Source organism: Belonocnema kinseyi, chromosome 2 (genome assembly GCF_010883055.1).
Source record: "Belonocnema kinseyi isolate 2016_QV_RU_SX_M_011 chromosome 2, B_treatae_v1, whole genome shotgun sequence".
In the NCBI taxonomy this organism is placed as follows: domain Eukaryota; kingdom Metazoa; phylum Arthropoda; class Insecta; order Hymenoptera; family Cynipidae; genus Belonocnema; species Belonocnema kinseyi.
Genome location: NC_046658.1, coordinates 123,126,825 through 123,147,850, shown reverse-complemented (window position 1 = coordinate 123,147,850; position 21,026 = coordinate 123,126,825). Strand labels below are relative to the sequence as shown.

At 28.0% G+C, this 21,026-nt stretch overlaps 2 protein-coding genes across 3 annotated transcripts in view; one reads left to right on the top strand and one right to left on the bottom strand.

Moving 5' to 3' along the window:
* LOC117168044 overlaps positions 1-21,026 on the bottom strand; it is a 95,585-nt gene that overhangs the window by 56,573 nt on the left and 17,986 nt on the right. The window lies entirely within an intron of this gene.
* LOC117168043 (TD and POZ domain-containing protein 1-like) lies at positions 4,529-8,424 on the top strand. Its single transcript, XM_033353383.1, has 2 exons — positions 4,529-4,545; positions 7,394-8,424. The coding sequence occupies exon 2, from the start codon at positions 7,443-7,445 to the stop codon at positions 8,367-8,369; it is 927 nt and encodes a 308-aa protein (XP_033209274.1). The 5' UTR covers positions 4,529-4,545; positions 7,394-7,442; the 3' UTR covers positions 8,370-8,424.

The following is a 21,026-nucleotide window of genomic DNA, read 5'->3' as shown; positions in this document are numbered from 1 at the left end:
GAGGGAGCTCTTCTTAATATTTTGACACCAAAATCATGTCGATACACCTTACCGACTGCGAGTAAAGCCACCCACGCTTTAACTTGACAGACTGTAGAAAACATTACAGATAAATCTATTTTTCATTTTACGCTCCCGATTGAAAAAGCGCGTTATGATAACTATTGTTATCTGTTTCTTCAAATTACAAGAAAAGATAATGATTTCACTCCTATGCGGATCGAAGCCCCAGACAGTGAAATAATAAAAGATTTTCTCCTACTCCTCGAAAAGAAGCTTTTTACCGACATACAAAAAAATCTGTCAAGGTCAGGAATTTTCAGCATACAAACTGTTACTCGTGGCTAGTTCGCCAGTTTTTCAAGCTAAGTATGAACATAAAATGAAAGAATCGCAGGAAAACGAAATTGAAATAACCAATATTGAGCCGGAAATTATTGAGCATCTGTTGAAATTTATGTATACTGACAATGTCGAAGATTTAAAAGAAGGACAAGCGGAAAAGCTGCTTGCGGCGGCTAATAAATATGCATTAGAAAATCTTAAACTAATCTGCATGAAAGAAATAAGCAAATCTATAAAAGATATTGGTAAAGCTTTTAAAGTCCTTGCAATTACTGAGCACTACAATGTACGCGGCTTTAGGGAACTTGTCTTGGATTTTGTAAAAAAAAAAAATATTAAAAAATCATAAATTTACAACAGCTTCAAAACACATTTTGCATATATAATACGTTTTTAGACATTTTGCATACTTGTTTTAATAATATTCGATGCTCAGAATTTATTTCTGAATAATGCGTTGATCCTTCTTCAATTTTGAATTAAAGAATTTTAATCTCGTGATCATGACGAATTCTTTAATTCAAAGACCCTGTAGCGACGTTTTGTTTTTTGCGCATATTTACTACATTAGTTGGATTTGAAAAAATGTCCGCATACCTATGGCGAAAAAGTAAAAAAAGACTGTTTAATATTTAGTATATCGATGAGTAACTGAACATGGTTTCTGCATTTTTCTTTGATATAATTGCTAATATTAAATCAAATTTTTAGGAGTTGACTATAAATGTATAGATATATGTATGACATGTTCTTATTAACTGTATGTAATAATACAAAGTTCGATGTGAAAAAATAGTTTCATTTGTATCTGTAAGTACAATATTTCTTTTCGCTTAGTTATATAAAAAGTAAATTTAGGTATAATGCAATGAGTAAGAAAATAGACAATTGTTATTTTACCTAATATAAATGTGAATGCGTCCTAAAATAAAACAAGTTTCCTGAATTACTTAAAGATATAGCTGAATTTTTAAATAATATCAATAATTTTTGTCCAATTTTAAATAATGTTAAAGAATTAAGTAAATATGTAAAAGTTGCAAAGGAAACTGTGAATATCATTTCGTTTACCGAACATTATCATTTTATGGAAATTCCATTTGAAATTCTAAAAGATAACTGATGGAATTGATCAAAGCTTGCGGTCAATCCTGACTATTCGTTTATAGAAAATAATCGGTTTTCAGCATTTATTTGGAAATTATCTCAATTTTATTTTCTTGTAATTCTCATACTTTTCATCATCCATATGTAGTAATTACGTGCGAGATTCTGATTGATTCTTACATATTAAGAAAGTAATTTAATATATTGTAATTGAAATGTTTTTACTGAGTAATTAGAAATTAAATTTGTTCAAAAAATTAAATTTTTTTAAAAAAGTAAATTTTTTATTCATAATGGCCAGATAAAAAATAGCTAAAATGAAAAAAATCTGAATCAAAATTTTAAATTAATAAAATTTTGAAAGTATAGGATATTATCCAGCTTTTATATTCCAAACCACTTAAAAGGTTTTTTTATTAAGGGCGTTGAAACTAGGAACTATCCTCAAAATTGAATTGTCTCATTTTAATACATAAATACTACACGGAGAGAAATTTCAAAAGATTATTTCACGGATCTGCTCCTTGATCTTATTCTAGCTATGGCGCAAGAATTAATATCTCGAAACCCTTGCTTTTAAATCAACGACCATTGCTTTAAAATCAAGGGTTACGAGATGTTAGTTCTTGCGCCAAAGCTAAAATAAGATAAGGAGCAGTTACGTGAACTAATTTCTTAAAATATCTTTCCGGGTAGAACTATATTTTTTAAAATGATATTTGAGCCTAATACTCCTATTTTTAATCAAATATGTAGTCGGATCGAAAAATTGGCTAATTTAAATATTTTTTGCGCGAAACGTTTTTTATACTTTTGTTGGAATTTAAATAAAAAACGTTAACACAAAAACTATTAAAATTAGCAAATTTTGTAGGCCATTATGGAATTATCTATTAATTTTGTAAGGCTTTTTTGGTGGGGAAGGGCTCAGCAAATCTAACGAATTTTTACTGGGAGCAAGATAGTCAAATCGTTTATTATGTAAGTTTCTTCTTTTTAATTATTTTTGTTAAATATGAAATCTCTTTCAATGTGTGGAAATGTTTGCAAATCTTCAAAATCTGGTAAATACTTGTGAAAATTGTGTAAATCCTTTCTGAAATTTTAAAATATTTTGAAATGATTGTCATCCCTGGAAATGCCTTGGGATTCTTTAAATACTGTTGAAAACCATTAAAATTGTTTAGTATTTTGTAAAATGTTTTGAGACTTTTGGAATCCCTTAAAACCCTTTATAATATTCATAAATCCGGCAAAACTTCGTTATTTCTTAAAATCTGACGAAATCTTCCATAATTTATAATATGAGGGACCACCCTTCACTAGATTATTAGAAATTATGATCACAAATAAAATATACATGTATAATGCTTTAGAATAATTTGAAACAGTGAAATCAACGAAACCATCAAATTTTCGAAACCCCTTAAAATTCCTTGTCATTCTGCATTCTCTTCAAGTTTCTTAAAATCTCTTAAAATTCGTTGTAATTCTCGGAGAACGTTCTTAACCCCCTAAAATCCTTGAAAGACTGTGAAAATCCTTCTGTATCCCTTGAAATCTCTTAAAATTGGTTAAGACTGACTATACTTTTTTTAATCCCTTAAAGTTGTATAAAATCTCTTGAAAAACTGAGATTCGTGCTGCAGTTGCGTTAGACAATTTCTTTAAATTCTTGAAATATTTTTAAATATTTAAAAAATTGTGTAACCTTTCTCAAATGCCTAAAATACTTTGAAATTATGTGTAATCTCATGAAATTCCTAAAACGCTTTGAAAATTTCGTTAAATTCAGTAACAATTTTGTAATTCTTGTAATTACTTTGTAGTTCTTTGAAATAACTTAAAATCCCTATTGAGCCGTTTTAAAGTTAAGACACTTTTTTGAAAGAAAAAAAAAACTATTTTCAACGCTCAATATCTCGAAATCTACGCATTGTAGAAGAAACATAAAAAGAAATTTTTTTTACATGAACAATAAGTTTATGCAAAGGAAAAATAATTTTGGAAAAAAAGTTTTTTTTTAATTCTTACCATTTTTAAAAATTAATATTTCCTAAGTTTTATACACAAAACAATATAGCTATAAATCTGTTAAATACATTCTTTTATGTATACAAGTTAGAAAATATGAATTAAAAGAAAATTTTTAAAAATGTTCTATGTTTTATTTTTTTCAAAAAATGTCATAACTTCAAAACGGCCCATTAAAAAATATCATATTGTACTCATTTTAAAGAAAATACAAATACGCATGTATTTCATTTCCTTTTTTTAATCTATACAAGTTCTTTTAAAATTTATCCACATTTTTTAGAGCAAAAAAAATAGAAAAAAATTATTATTTTTTTTTACTATAAGAAACTTTATTTTTTTTGACAAATCTAATTGTATTTGAAAGGTGTTGTTGTACGTTGGCCTGTTAAAAATATGTACATGCATTTTTGACAGAGATTTCAAACCTTTTATTTCAACCATTATAACAGTAGTTGAGAAAATGCGCGCAGAAAGTAAAACTATTTTTATGCATACTTTACCCCCCCCCCCATATCTTGTACCAAGGGCCAACCCACCTATTTTCTTACCATCACAAGTCTGAATGTGGGGGGGGGGTCTAAAACATTAAAAATCATCCTTACGCAATTAATGGAAGTTGCTAAATTTTTTATTTCTTATTTTAATTTTAATCATATTAAGAAATAATAACTAGAATAGTTTTAATAATATTGACTATGATAACTTTGTTCCGAACGAAATTTCCGTTATCTACAGAACTAATAAATTATCTATTTTATAGAGAAACTTTCTTTGTTTTTTCTATCGTAACGTTGTTGAATTTCAATACGTTCCGAAATAAAATATTAATTTAAAGTATAATTTGCTATTTGACTTTTTCTGCAAGGTTTCGGGGTAATATTTCCATTATCGTGCATTCTCGTCTGTATGGTGTGAAATATATCATTCTACGCAATTCGTTTCTCGGCCACAGACGGAAAGACGTTTATTCTTCTTATATAGCTCGTCTCCGTGAAAATTTTGCAGGAAGAACAATTAGAGAACAAAGCTTTCGATTTATTTCAAAGAGTATAAACCGTAAGTATTTGACATAGAAAAAAAAAATAATTTAGCATTTTATTTGCCGGTTGGCGGGGGGCTTCATTTGAAGTCTGCCCTTTATAATTGTGTAAAAAAACGTATAAGCAGTGATCTCCTTAACATTCAATTCATTGTTGTCAGACTAGTGAGATTTCATTTTAGAATTCAATCAGTTGAAATATTTTATTGAATTGAAAAATTCTATAAGATTGCGCAATCTTATTGAATTGAAAAATTCTATAAGATTACGCAATCTGAGATGACGTCAGATTTCCTGTGGTGAACGCAAAATTTCCCAGGGATGTTGAATAATGTGTGAAAAAATATACCGAATGTTCTGAATGTAAAAAGAAATTATAAATTTAATATTTTTTATATTTCTCAGGAACGAAAGTCATTTTTACTAATTTTTATCATATTTTTTGTGAGGAATGATTTTTACTTCCAAGAAAATAAGTAAAATGAGCAAAATTTTAGGTTATTTTTGAGAATCGATTCTGGTAATCGATTCTGACACTGATCGAGTAGGCAGCCCCGGCAAAGCAGGGAACGTAACTAAAATGTTAGTATTTTTTTATTTTATTCGTTTGATAAAAGATAAATACCGGTAAGAAAAGGCGCTTTAAACTGGCGGATACGTTTAAACTTAAAAAATATCAATATAATTTCAAACTATTGCGTCCAGAATATTTTAAACCTGATTCAAAGATTATATCTTTTGCCTGATTTATGAATTAGGTATTTCATGTAGTGACGTCACCTGGCAAGATGTCTGCATGCCGAGGGCCAATCAATAGTACCAACTGCATGGGATAAAACTTAATTTTTATAATAAACGTGGGGTTTCTTTAAAGTTATTCAATTAAATAATAAAACCGTTACAGAAAATTATCGATTATATTATTTAATTGAAAGGGTGTTCAAAAATAAAACATAATATTCGAATATATTTATGTTAAAATTTTTGTTGGAAGTTATTAAGAAAAAAAAGTTACCTTTTTTGTAACTAGTATTATTACTTGGCCTCCGGCATGCAGACATTTTGGATTTCCCCCACGAAATCTGAAATACCTAATTTAGTCCAAATAATATCTTTGTTTAGTCCCATTGCGAAAACCCTCCATCCCTGTCCACTTTTTGGCCCAATATTTCGGGCTTGCTACACAATCCAAACAACCTTTTACACCTACGCGATCAATAGTACGAATGTAAAACAAATTTTTGTTTCTAAATATAATATTTTGAACACTTTTAGTCAGGAAAGTCGTACAGAATTTTATAAGGGGTCATCCGCAAATTACGTGAGTCATGCGTAAATTACATGAATTTTCAATCAAATAGTTGATTTTTCAACTCAAAAAGATCAATTGAAAAAAATGGTTGAATTCAATGTTCAATTAACGAAAAAACAATTTTCAATTAAGTGAAAAGGAATTTTTAACAAAATAGTTAAAGTTTTAAACGAAGTGATGAATCTTAGGTATAAAAAATGTCTTCCGAACATGAAGTGTGATAGTTATTTCTCACCAGAAGAAATATATATTGTTCTATTGATTATCCAAAATGTTGAATTCTGAATCCAAAAAGTTAATTTGATAATAAACCCAAAAATAATAATTTCCCATCAAAGCAATTAAATTTTCGGCACAAGAAAGATGTGTTTACAAGAAAATAAATGAAATTTGAACTTTAAAATATAAATGGAATTGTTCAATTTTAGCTAAAAAATTAATTTGTAACTAAAAAATAAAATGTAAAAAAAATTATTTAAATGTTTATCCAAAGAAATTAAATTTTAATAAAAGTGACTAATCTGGAAACAAAAAAATCTACATTTAAAAATACAGTTAAATTTTCTACTGAAGAAGATACATTTTTAACCAAAAGTAGAATACGAAAATTTTCGGATAGTATAATTAATTTTGAATAAAAAAAACACTAAGTTTGACGTAATGAAACTACTTTTCTGTAAAAGAAAGACAACATTTAAATAAAATAGTTACATTTTCAACCAAAAATAGATAAATTTTCAATTAAAAACAAAATAATTTAATTTTTAGTTTAAAAAAAACTTTCTACCAACCAGAAAAATTTTCAGCAAAGAAGATTAAACTTTAATAAAAAAAAAAAATTTCACAATAAAATGAAAAACTTAATTTTTAATACAAAATTTAATTTTTAAACAAAAAGATACATTTTTAAGCAAGAAGGTTAATTTTCTACTAATAAAGATTCGTTTCCTAACAAAAATGTTAATTTTCAAACAAATATTTGAGTTTTCAAAGGAGTTTTTAACCTATTGTTTCAATTTTTAACTAATTAGAATAATTTTCTACCAAAAAACTTTAATTTTCAACAAGGTAGAGAAAATTTAAAACAAGAAGTAGAATTCTCGACTAAGTTTGTTCTATCAGCTTTTTAAATGAGTCTAGTATATTGAAGTTTTTTTTTACTGCAAGAAATATTTTTACAATCCATAATATGTGATCAGAAATCAACGAGTTTCTAAACAAATTAAAAAATATATATTTATTCATCTTTTATTACTTTCCTCCCGGTGAGGTTTCTTCGAATTTGTCAGTTTGTTTTTCACAAAAATAATTTTATGTTCCAAAAATTTAATAAATGTCATTTTAAGACTGTATATTCTATTTTGAATTGGATATTGCTTCGTGTATGTTTCTTGTAATTTTAATAAAAATAATATCTTTAGAAGCAGTAAGATTTAGAAGTAATATCGCTTTCTAAGTCAGATCCAAAATTCGCAATGATTATTCGGGACCTAAACGTTTATCCAAGTCACTTTATACTTTATTAATCTTGCAAATCATTTGTTATTGTCCAGATCGTGTACAGTACGAACGATCAAGAATAAGAAGACAGCACGTGAAAATATGGCGGGACAATTGGACGCTCTTGAATTAATGAAAGTGTTACCAGGAGTTACTCTTTCTTCTTCTTTGGAAAATAATCAGACCGTTTACACACTGATTTCTGTGTGTCACTCTTTGCGAACTAAGAATAAAAGTGACGTTATAATTAGTTTGCAAAAAGATCCCGAAATTAAGTGTTCCTTTAGAATTAAATACTGTACAGATGGTTTCTTTCGTGCGAGCATTCAATTCAAATCAAAGGAACCGTATACAAACTTGAAGTACAAAGCGTTGCTTTATAGCAAAGAAGACAACGAAAAAAACTTAACTTTCATCGAAGATTTAAACTTGGAAAACATTACAGAGAAGTCCATCTTTTATTTTTCGCTCCCGTTCGGATCTTCATTTCGTTATGATACACATTGCTATCTATTTTTTCAAATTACGAGAAAATATAATGATTTGACTCCTATGCAAATCGAAGCTCCAGACAGTGAAATAATAAAAGATTTTTCCCTACTCCTCGAAAAGAAGCTTTTTACCGACGTAAAAATTATTTGTCAAGATCAGGTATTCTCAGCACACAAACTGTTCCTCGTGGCTAGATCACCAGTTTTTCAAGCCATGTTTGAACATAATATGAAAGAATCACAGGAACACAAAATCACAATAACCGATATTGAACCGGAAATTATTGACCATTTGTTGCAATTTATATATACCGATACTGTCGAAGATTTAAAAGAGGGGCAAGCAGAAAAGCTGCTTGCAGCAGCTGATAAGTATGCATTAGAAAGGCTTAAACGAATCTGCATTAAAGAAATAGCAAAATCCATAAAAGACGTTCAGGAAGGTTTCGATCTCCTTGCAACTGCTGAAAAGTACAATATGCCCGATTTTAGGGCCATTGTTTTGGACTTCGTACAAAAAAATTTTAAAAAATCATAACTAAATGTTTTATAATAAACTCTATAGATTCGTTTTGAATAAGAGTGAATTCGTTGAATTTATTTATAAATTATTCGTCGATCGTTTTTCAATTTTGAATTTAAATAATTTAATCTTGTCAACCATGTCATCTTTTTCGATTCAAAGAACGTGTTGCAACATTTTGCTTTTTTGTATCGTGTTAGTTAATATTAGCCGGTTAAAAAAAATCTGCTTATTTTTACAAAAAAAGAAATTAAAAAAGATTTTTAAATATTTCATATGAACTCTGTCATAGATACAATGCGATTTCTAAGCGTTTATGTACAATAAGGAATTTAATCTTGTTTATGCATTTTTCATTGATATTTGACATTATATCATTTATCATATTCATACATTTTTTATAACTAGACTATATATGTAAACATGTTTATGACATGCTCTTATTAACTGTGTGTAATAATAAAAATTTCGATGTGTAGAAAATAGTTTCATTTATGTCCCAACTTAGAATATTTGGTTTAACTGGGAAATTTCAAAAACAAGTTTAGGCACAAAGGAATCGTTCAAAAAAACTACAGAAAAATGTTATTTTATGTGATAAAAATAATCCTGCAACATAAACTAAAAGAAGTTTCCTGAATTACACTAAAGTAAATGAATTCCCAGGAAATATTGATGATTTCTGTTTAATATAACAAAAAGGTTCTTTTTATTGTAGAAATAAAAAACTAATCAATTTTTTTGGATTAGAGAAACGCATTTGAAAATTTTAAAGTAGTTTGTATTAAGGAATTTAGTAAATCTGTTAAAAATGTAAAGAAAGTTTGTGATTTCACTTTGATTGCTGAACATTATGTAGTTAGTTCTAGGGAAATCGCGATGAACATTATAAAATATAGGTCAAAAAATTGAAAAGTCATGGTGAATCGTTTATGCAAGATTATTGATTTTTCAGCGTTTATTTGATCAATGATTTCTTTTTTGTTTTCTTATTGTAATTTTCCGATTATAGTTTCAATCAAGCATACTGTAATAATGTTGCAAAGTTTGTAAACTTCTTTAAATATTTACTCATTTCCTCTGATATAATTTACTATGCGTTTTAGCCGTATCTTAAGAAAATGTGTTAGAACTTATGAATTATTATTCTATAAGAGAATCCATAAGATTTGGTCTGCAAAATGGAGTAATTTTCAGGAACATCAAACACTTACTTAAAAGGTTAATTATAACGTTTGTGATTGTGTTTCAATGAAAATATTAAAACAGTAATTCAAGAATCTATTTCGGAACTGGAATTAAATTTCTTTAAAAAGTTAAATATGCTTATTCATGGCAGCCAATTAAAAAAGGAGCCAAAAGAGAAAATAGATTTCAACTCTAATACTGTATCATAATTTAAATTTTGTTATCAAAAGGTTAAAAATTTAGATCATGCTGCTGAATCACTTTAAGAATAATTTGTTTTTCAATAACATTTGTATTTTTTAAATTATTTGAATCATGTCGAGAAAAAATTACTTGCACATTTTAATTAATAATGACAAAGAAGTTTTTAGCCTTCTTATGCATAATAATATAGAGGTTTCATTTCTAATTCTTATATTTTTCTACTTTGTAATTTTTTTCTTTTAGTAAAAGATTAAACTTTTAAATGATACATTGTTCCGAATGAAATTATCGTTTTTATCAGAAGTAAATTACTTCTGTTATAAACGACTTCCCTCCTTGTTTAATTTTTTATTTTATCTTTGTTTTAATTCCCAAACCGTTCCAAAATTTAATATTAAGGCCATGTGATAAGTGGGTCACGTGACCAGATTCCTACGTTACCGTCACTTTTTTTATTTCCTAACTTATTTTCACACGCAGCGCCACATCTAGTTGAAAATTTGGGATACTAAATAAGAAGCATTAAGACAGTTTTGTCTGGTCCTAAATTTTTATAATTAGAAAAAAATTTTTTTTTAATTTGTTTTTTTTTTCATAATTAGTCAAATTTAGGACCAGGCTCACGTTTCTTAGTTCTTATTATTATCATCCCCAATTTTCAACTCGATGTGGCGCTTCGTGTGAAAATAATTTGGGAAATAAAGAAAAGTGGCGGTAAGGTCACGTGATCCACTCGTCACATGGCTTTAACTTGAATTATATATTTTACTTTTTTAATTTTTGTGTAGGTTCTCGGGGTAATATTTCCATTCTCATGTAAAGGATATGCAATTTATGATTCTAACATATTCTACGCAACTAATCTCTTGATCAATAACGTTTACTTTTATATCGCTCGTCCTATTTCGAATTATATATTTTGAAAGAGGATTATAAATCATGTCCTTGAAATAAAACAATGTATATAATTTAGAACATTGTTTGCTGGCGGACAGGGGGCTTCATTTGGCTTCACCCCTTTATAATTTTATAAACAATTATATCAAAGCAATGAGTGAAATATTATTTTAGATTTTAATTATTTAAAATATTTTATATTGAAAATTTCTATAAGATTGCGTAATCCATGATAACGTCAGATTGCGTGTGGTGGCGGCAAAATTCGGCGAAGGCTCATAATAATACTGAATGTGGTCATTGGAAACAGTTTATTCCGACCATTTCGACCAAATTGTTAATAATTACGTTTGTTTTTGTGTTTCAAGGCCAAATAAAGATATAGTAATTTAAGAATCTATTTTTTAATTAGAATGAAACTTGCTTCTTCATAATGGCCAAGTAAAAAAAAGAGCCAAATTGGAAAATAAATTTAAACTCTAATACTATATCATACCTGATTAAACTTAAAGATTATACTCTGATCCGAATCAAATGGTCGTTTTTTATTAGAATTAAATAATGTCGTTTACAAGCAAATGCATGTTTGTTTAATTCCCAAATCGTTCCAAAATCTAATATTAATTTGAAGTGTATTTTGCTATTAGAACTTTTCTTCTGGTTCTCGCGGTAATATTTCTAGTCTCGTGCACTCGCGTTTGCACGGTATGAAATGTATCATTATATTCTACGCAATTAGTGTGCGGAGTCTCTGAACCAAATACGTTTATTCTTGCATTGCTCGTCTCCGTGCACATTTTTTCGAAATTATATGAACGACGCTTTCGAATTATTTCTCAAGGGATTATAAATCGTAAGTACTTGATATGGAACACAGTACAATTTAGAATATTGTTTAATTGTGGGCGGGGGCTTCATTTGGTGTATTTTCTTTATAATTCCATATAAACAAATATATAAAAGCAATTACACGTTTACCATTAAATTTATTTCCGTAAAAAATATGAGATTTCATTTTGAATTTTAATTATTTTAAATATTTTATTGAAAAAATCTATAAAATTGCACGCAATTGAAGGTTATGTCAGATTTCCAATAGTGGCGGTAACTATGGACGCGAAGATAATAATACTAATACTACTAAAATGATTATTATGTAATTGCGTAAAAATATTCTGGCCAAGGGGTTAACCACTTTTGTAATCTGGTTTACACTGTTCGATATAATTCAATGTAATTTTGTGTAATTTTATGTAATCTAGCGCAATCCCTGGTAATCTTGTATAATCCCTAGTAATCTGTTGTGTAATCCAGTGCATTCTTTTAAAATCCTATGTGACCCCTGTAATCGTGTAAAATCCTATTTAATCTATTGTAATCCCATGTTATCTGTTGTAATCTCATGTAATCCTGTGTAATATACCTTATATTTGTTTCACATCCGATATAATCTGCGTATTCCCTATGATATTTTGTAACCCCATGTAATCTTGTGTAATCCCATTTATAATAATAGATACAGTTTTGTTGACTTTTTAAATAAAGGATAGTCGCACTGTACCAAATATGGCACAAGGTTATCGATTTTTTTTTAGAAATAGCTTTTCAAATTTTTAAATAAAAGTTCTGATAAAATTTAACAAGCATAAATACTTCCTAGAGAAGGTTTTTCAAACAGAAATTAATTTCAAAAGTTTTTTTATTTAGTTGCAAAAAGTGAAAAATTATATTTTCCAGAAATGAAATTTTTAAAAAGAAATCTGATGTTAATTAATTGAAGTTTATTGGCAAAAAATATGTAATTTTCTTTATTTTATAAGACTTTCAGCGACAACTTATTTGTCACAGTGCGATACCGTCACAGTAAATTTAGATTTTCTCGAAACAGAATGTGGGTCACGTGACCAGATTCCTACCTTACTGACACTTTTTTTGCCTCCTTACTTATTTTCACAGAAAGCATCAGATCACGTTGAGAATTTGTAATAGTATGTAAGCACTAAGAATGATTTCTCTGGTGCTAAATTTTAATAATTCTTAAAAGTTTTTTTGCAAATATTTTTGTTTGCTTTTTCAATAATTATAAAAATTTAGGACCAGGTCCAATTTCCTCAGTTATTCTTATTTATTATCTCGGATTTTCAACTCTATGTGGCGCTTCGTGTGAAAATAAGTTAGGAAATAAAAAATGTTAAGGTAGGAATCTCGTCACGTGACACACCTATTACATGACCTTATTAAAATAATTTTTAGTTGCATTCTGCATCCTTATGTCCACGGAGAAAGTTTTTATTTTTGTAAATAATTAAAAATTCGATTCTTAATCGCTATCCAACCCAGTTTTTGATAACCTAAATGATTGTATCCTCAAAATTTTCACTTGATTTACTTAGGTTTAGTCAACTTTTTTTATACCAAACCTTGTTGACTAGTATTTAGCAACTCTATATCTCGGGTGCAAGATTTTTTTTTATCTCAAAATTTCAGGTTTTTTTTTTCTAAATCCGCGGCCGAGCTTGTTCGAATTTTAGACTAACGTCACTTATATTTGATATTGTCAACTTCCACATCTATTTTTTTTAAACTGGATAACTTAGGCTAATCAGACTTCTTTGGCATTAATTCATCTCGGGATTGGACTTTTGTTTTATTATTAAATAGTTATTTAGATTTTACAGAATATTTTGTCGCTGCTCTCAAAAAAGCACATATTGTTAGTTATCTAGTTCTGCATTGGGACCCTTTAAATACCTTATAAACACGAACTTAAGTGTTGAAAACGATTAAAAACTATTAGTGTACGTTCGAACTGAAGGAATCCTGTTTGCCAAATGAAATGAGTCATATCTGCAGTTCGGATAAGTCACATCTTACGCTAGTCACTTTTTGTATTAATAAAACAAGAAAACCGATCCGCCGTTTTGATATATTTCAAATGGATATTCATTTTTCTTAAACTTTACAAAAAAATGCGTGTATTTTTTATTCTAAAAAGTTAGATCTAGTATTTTATCCGAACGGCAGGAATGGCTGTGATTATTTGGCGAACTGTTTTGATCCGATTTCAGTAATATTCACATTATTTTGCGACTGAAAGCGTTTAAATTTCCTTTCTATACATATATTGAAGAAAATATATTAATATAGTATTTTTATTGAGGTTAAAAATCTTTTAACACTATGTGCAATTACTTTGCAAAAACCAACCATAATGAAAGTACATTTTACGCTTCGAACAAAAGTGTGACTTGTTTAATTATTGCTTTCGGAAACTTTCGTTTACCTTTTTCTGAAAATATTATATTTAATATAAAAAATATATATATATAACGATAAGAAAAATAATAAAATAATCTTATGCAATTTCATGCAATCTATGTAATCCCTGCAATATCATATAATCTTGTGTAATCCCATGTAATCTTGTGTAGGCTTGTGTAATCCTATGAAATTTCTTGTAATCTTATGTAATCCTACAATCTTGTAATCTAGTGTACACAAAAAATTGAATTGGTTCACCCCTCGATTCTGAATGTTCTGAATGCAAAAAGAATTTAGGAATTTATTAATTATATTTTCTAATCCCAATTTCCAAATATCCTGATTTTCCCTGACGCTTCCTTGACCATTTTTTAATTTGCCCTCATTCTATTTTTCAAGCGCTAGTCCTTTCCGCTAATCTGTAGTGATCTTTTACTTCCATGAAAATGAATAAAATGTGCTAGATTTTAGGTTGTGTTTGAGAATTGATTCTAATAAATTCTGACATCTTAAATTATATTATTAATTTAAAAACTTGTCAGAGAAGAGGTTAATCATTGTGATAAAAAAATGTTCTTTTATTGAACTCAGAATTGATAATGTCTTTTTAATTAAAATCGAACTATTCCTTGTCTGTCATTCCAAAATGTAATTTTAGGTTTAATAAGTTAATGTTTATTCATTTACCAATCATTATTTATTATAAATACTAAATTTGAATATTTATATTAATCAAATCCAGCGCACCGACCATAACCAATAAGGGCTTACCGACGTGACGCAAGCGCAGTTTAAAAGTTCCGAAAATTGGTAGCACTGATTATTTTCACTAATTCTCATACATTTCATTAAGTAGGGAAGTCCAGTACGGGATTAGTTATTGATTTTTTACTAAATATCGATGATATTATGCTACATAATCCTCTTTATTTTTTATTCTTTTTAACTCGTTCTTGCGCGCAATATTGGTAACTCATTTTTGCTCTGACGACTTTTTACTCCGTTTTTGCCACCAGTTCATTAAATAGGCTTAGGATTGAGTTGTTTTGTCAATTGTTTAAGAAGCTGTTGCAAAAATAAAGAAAATTTAAGTTTTTTCTTAAAATTTATTAATATCTGAAATAATAAACCCAGTGGGCACAAAATTCGGCTATGTATTTACGACATCTTTACGACAATTTTACTACATCCTATATCCGTGTCGTTACAGTGTCTTTACGATATCGTAAAGACACCTTAACGACATGGACATATATACAAAATAAATTGGAAAATAACTGATGGAAGTGATCAAAGCCTATGGTCCATCCGGGCAATTTGTCTATGAAAGATAGTGAAATTCTCAGTGTTCTCAGTGTAATAGAATTCAACAATTCAAAGTAATTTTGGAAATTTTATGGTTTTTGTAAAACTTCTGAGGCATTTTCAGGATCTTTTTATTTGAAGTCTTTTAGGAAATTTTATAAGATTTTAAGGAGTTTTTTTTATCTATTTCATTAATTTGGAGTGATTTCAAAGCTTTTGAAATATTTTAGGATAAAGAATTTTCTAGAATTTCTGAAGATTTGAAATAATTTTACAGGGCATATGAGATTTATAAATATTTAAAAAGATTTCACGTTATTTTATAAGATTTCAGATGATTTCAATGATCATACGGGATTTTAACACGGGAATTTAATTTTCCATGACTTCAGAAAATATTATCATAGAATTTCGGGGGTTCTTATAAAATTTTAGTAGATTTTTAAGAATTGATTCATGAGAAATGAGGTATTTTGTAGGATTTTAAAAATTTCAAGCGATTTGAAATTCAACCTGTATTCTTATTAATTTATCCTAAATTCTTTGGAATTCTCTTGAATTTGAGAAATTCACTTGAATTTATCTAAATATAAAGGACTTTTATGATTGTAATGGATTTCAAAGAAAAATTTTTCACAAGCCATGATGGATTTCGTAGGGTTTTGAAGATTTAAAAAGATTGTCAAATATTTGTTGCAATTCACTTAAAATTTGCCCCGAATTCTTAATAATTTATCTAAGTTTTTTAAAATTCTTTTGAGTTCTTCTCAATTCACTCAATTCTATCCAATTTAATGAATTTCCCCATATCTTGGAATTGTTTTCAATTCACTTGAGTGCTTTTTGAATTCAGGTTGATTTTTTGATGAATTTTATATAATTCTTTTAATTTCTTTTAAATTTCTCTAAATTCCTCTAAAATCATTCAAAATTTATTGTAATCGATCAAATTTTTTCGATTTTTAGGATTATTCCAATTCATTTGAATTCTTTTGAATCAACCTTGAATTTGTTTTTAGCCATTAGTCATTTCTTGTGTAGAAATTAGTTTAGTTTCGAAGATTTGGAGACTTTTGAAAATTGTTTGGAATTTACCCTGAATTCTTTTAAATTCTCTTAAATTTTTTCAATTCAATTGAATCCTTTTAAATTCACTCAATTCTACTTAATTAAGTAATCTTCTTTCAATTGTTAATAGTTTTTATTTAATTGATCCTAAAGTCTATTAACCTCGCCTTGAATTCTTAGACATTTCATCTTATTTTTTATTTAGTTTGACACTTTGAGTTCGTATCTAGGTTCTCAACCAATCAAAGCCATAAATCAACAAAATAGCTTGAAATGAATCCTATGAAAAATATTAATTCCACGATTAATTCAAAACAGTCCTCCGTGAACAGTTGCCCTTACTGAATTCAATTAAGTTTTGTTTTATATTTCTAAATTGTTTTAAATTCAGTTGATTTTCTTAATCTATCTTGAAATTGTATGAATTTCATGAAATTATTATTTTTTATCTTAAATTCCTCTAAATTCATTCTAGTTTTACGGGAATCAATGGAATTTTTTTATTTTAGAACATTTTTTCCAATTCATTTGAATTATTTTGAATGTTACTTGAACTGTTCTGAAATCTTCTGAATTTATACTGAATTTGTTCGCCTTTTAGCGCCAAAAAAGCTCCTTAAGAGCATGACAAAAAGCACACTTTGTTGCCTGTATACCTGCTGTCGAAGAAAAATAACCTCTTTGGCGAAAGTCACTTAGCAAGTTATTTTGTTGGACAGCAGATATGTATTTGATCACATAGACTGTGAGGCCTGTGTTTATTTATAAGTCATCTCTTTTTGTTTTATTGTTATTCTCTTAATGTAGTTTTATTCATGTATATGGAATAATTTCCAGCAATATCAAATGATTACTTAAATTTTTATTAATTACGTTTTGGATTGTCATCTTATCTCACAGATTTAAACAGCATTTAGGAATCTATCATGTGACTGGAATATTTTTATTTATAAGTAGAAATTGAATGTGCATAAAAATTGTAATTTATTTATTTATAATGGCCAAATAAAAGCAAGCCAAGAAAAAAGTAACTCGAAAGTATTTTTTTAAGGAAGCTTCCATTAATTATATGAGGCTTTTTTGGTGCTTTATAATTCTTTACTATAGGGGGCGGGGCATTTACTATGGGAGCTTTCTCTTTATAATTTTTTGAAATAAGAAATTAGTAGAAATCCCTGAAAATCTTTGCAATTCTTTGAAATCCCGTGAATAATTTCGAAAATACTGTAAATGCTTTAATATATTTTTTTTAATTTTAAAATTCCCCCAAAACTTTTATATTACATAAATATTGTACCTAATCTTTCGAAATTCTTTTAAAACGATTGAGCTTCCTGGAAATGCTTTGAAATCCTTTAAAAACTGACGAAAAATCCCTTATAATTCTTTGAGATTCTGTTATAATACACTAAAATTATTTTTATCCGCGTTAAATATTTTTAAATCCTACGAAATTTTTTCAAATTCTTTAAATGTTGAGAAATTATCGAAACCACTTATAAGGTCTCTTAAAATGCATGCAAATATTTTGTAATCTCTGCAAATTTTTTTAAATCTCGTAATATCTTTTAATATCTTATCAAATCCCTTCAAAATTTCGAAATCCCATATAAATTCTTTGTCACCCACCGAAAGTGCAAATACGTCAGTATCTCTTGAACTAAAACCCGTGACTTCTTTTGAAATATTATAAAAGCATTTTAAATCTTATCAAGTGTCTCAAAATTCTAGAAAATCTCTTTAAATCCTTTGTAATCCGGGGAATCGTTCTTAGTTCTTTAAAATTATTAAAAATCCCTCAAAATACTTCTATTTCTCTTGGAGTCCCTTAACATTTTGTAAAATCTCTGGATAAATTGAGATTCTCTCTGCATTTGTACTAAGTAATTTCTTCAAACTCTTCAAATCTTTTTCAAACATTATAAAATCGTGTAATCTCTCGTAATTTTTTGAAATGTTATAAATTCCTAGAAAGCATTAAAAATATCGTTACAAGGGACGTGGGATGGGAGATGATAAAAATCTTACGAATCCTTCAAGCAGGGATGGGAGGAGGGTCCAAAGTTTAAAAAATCATCCTTTAAGTAATTTATTGAAGTTCCTCGATATTTGCATTTTTTAAATACAAATGTCATTGGAAATAATAATAACGAACAAGTTTTCAATCTTTTTTATTAATAAATAGGTATAGACTATAATTAGGATATTTTCCTGCTCAGAAATTTTTTTTACTGCCCGATCAAATTGTAAAATTATACTATATTTAGAATGCAATGATCGTTTTTGCCAAAAGTAAATTATCTCTTTGAAAGATAAATTCTCTCCTTGTTTCTTTCAATCGTTTATTTTTTTAAATTCAAAAACATTCTATAATTTTGTTATCATTCAAAGCCTTTTTTGTTACTTGAATTTACTGAAATTTTCGGGATTAATATTTCCATTCACGATTACACGGAATGAAAGACACTGGAACCTGGAATTGATTATGATTTCGGACACAGCTTGCAGTGGTCTTGTTACTGTTCTCAATGCATTTAAACATAATCATGCAGGGCCGCATAAATAATTTATTTTGGATTTGGTCGCATGACGCAACTTGATGCAACTAACGCGCTTAGATTACGGACATCATGGTGCTTGTGACGCTTGACTGAGCAATTCTACGCAGTTACTGTCTCTCGACCAATAATGTACAATAATGTGCAAAAAATTCTAACGTGAAAATAAGTTAAAAGTTTATTAATTATTATATTTCTGAAGTATCCGGGACGGGAATGGATACTTATTGTTACTTAGTTGCCGAAAGAAAATATCGTCTCGAGAGTGAGCCCGCCTATTTTCGATGATTCTTAAGTTATTTTTTTGTTAATAACAGATAATTTGTGATAATAACAAATATAATAACAGATAATAACAAATAATTTGTTTGTGATTGTAATTTAATCCTAAATATTAAAACAGTAATTTAAGCATTTCTTTTGTGACTGAAATTAAATTTCCTTAAAAAGTAAATTTGCTTACTCATAATGGTCACATAAAAAGTAGTCCAAGTAAAAATTAAATTCAAATTCTAATACTAGTTTTTAGCTATATCATTCTTTAAGATTGTCTTTCACGATCAAAAGGTTACAAATTTAGACTAGGTTGCAATTGCACTGAGGAATATTTGTTTTTTCATGAACATTTGTAATTTATTATTTATCTTTTGAATCATATCAAGAAATAATTACTGGTACATTTTAAATAATGACTACGAAATTTTAACACTTTTTGTACATGAAAATAATATATAGGTTTAGATCATAATTCTTAGATTTTCCTGCTTTGTAATTTTTTCAGAAGTAAATTATCTCTCATGGACAAATTCCCTTAGTATTTTTTTCATATTGTATCTTTGTGTAATTTCCAAAGCGTTGAAAAATTAATTATGAATGTAAAGTATATTTTCTCATTTGAATTTTTCTGTAAATTCTCGCTGTAATATTTCCAGTCTCGTGTATTCTCGTGTACACCGTATGACATATATCATTCTACGCAATTAGTCTCTGGATCAAGGACATTTTATTCTTACATCGCTCGTCCCCGTGAAAATTTTTCTTGAAGAACGATTACAAGGAAAGACGCTTTTGAATTATTACGAAAAGGATTATAAACCGTGAGTACTTGATACAGAACACATTTTAATTTAGAATATTTTTTTAGCGTCGAATGGGGACTCCATTTGGAGTCTTCACTTTATAATTGCGTATAAACAAGTATGTAAAAGCAGTGACATTCTTAACATTGAATTTATTTTTTTGAAACATATGGGTTTTTATTTTGGATTTTAATTATTTCAAATATTTTATGAACAAATTCTATAAGATTATGCAATCTTAGGTTATGTAAAATTTCCGGTGGTGGGGACAACACTGGCCGCGAAGATACTAAAAATACTGAAATTTTAGTAATTGGTGTAAATATATTCTAAACATTCAGAATGTAAAAATAATTTATAAATTTAATAATAATTATATTTCTCAATCTCTAAATCCCCTGATTTTTCTTAACGTTTTCCTGAATGATTTTTCATCTCCCCTGATTATTTTCCACAAGAGTGGTTTCCGCTAATGTTTAGCATCTTTTTTATGGGCAATGACTGCTCCCAACACGAGCACCTTGTACTACTACGCATGCAATGCATACGGCACTTCATTGGCTGCCATTCACGCGCTTACTTGAAATGTTAAAAAATGAAAAAATTTTATTCATTATTAATAATTAAGAATCATTATATTTTGATATGTTAACGTGTTACGTGGATTGTTTTTAATATATTCTGAGCATTGGGTTAAAAAAGAAAATTTGAATGAAAAAATGTAATTCGATATATAAAAATATTTTTTATTTACTGCATACTCATTTGATTGTTTACCCCAATGCTCAGAATATATTAAAAGCCACCCAAGTACCACTTTAACGTATTATAATATAATGGTTTTTAATTAATTATAATAAATAAAAAACGGCATCTTTTAACATTTAATGCCATGCGACGAGTAGATTACGTGACCAGATTCTTACCTTACCAACCCTTTTTTCACTGCCTAACTTATTTTCACACGAAGCCCCACATTGGATTGAAAGTTTGGAATAATAAATAAGAAGTGCTAAATGAAGGTGGGTCTGGTCCTAAATTTGAATAATCATGAAACAAACAAAAATTATTTACGAAAAGTTTTTCATAATTATACAAGTTTAGAACCAGCC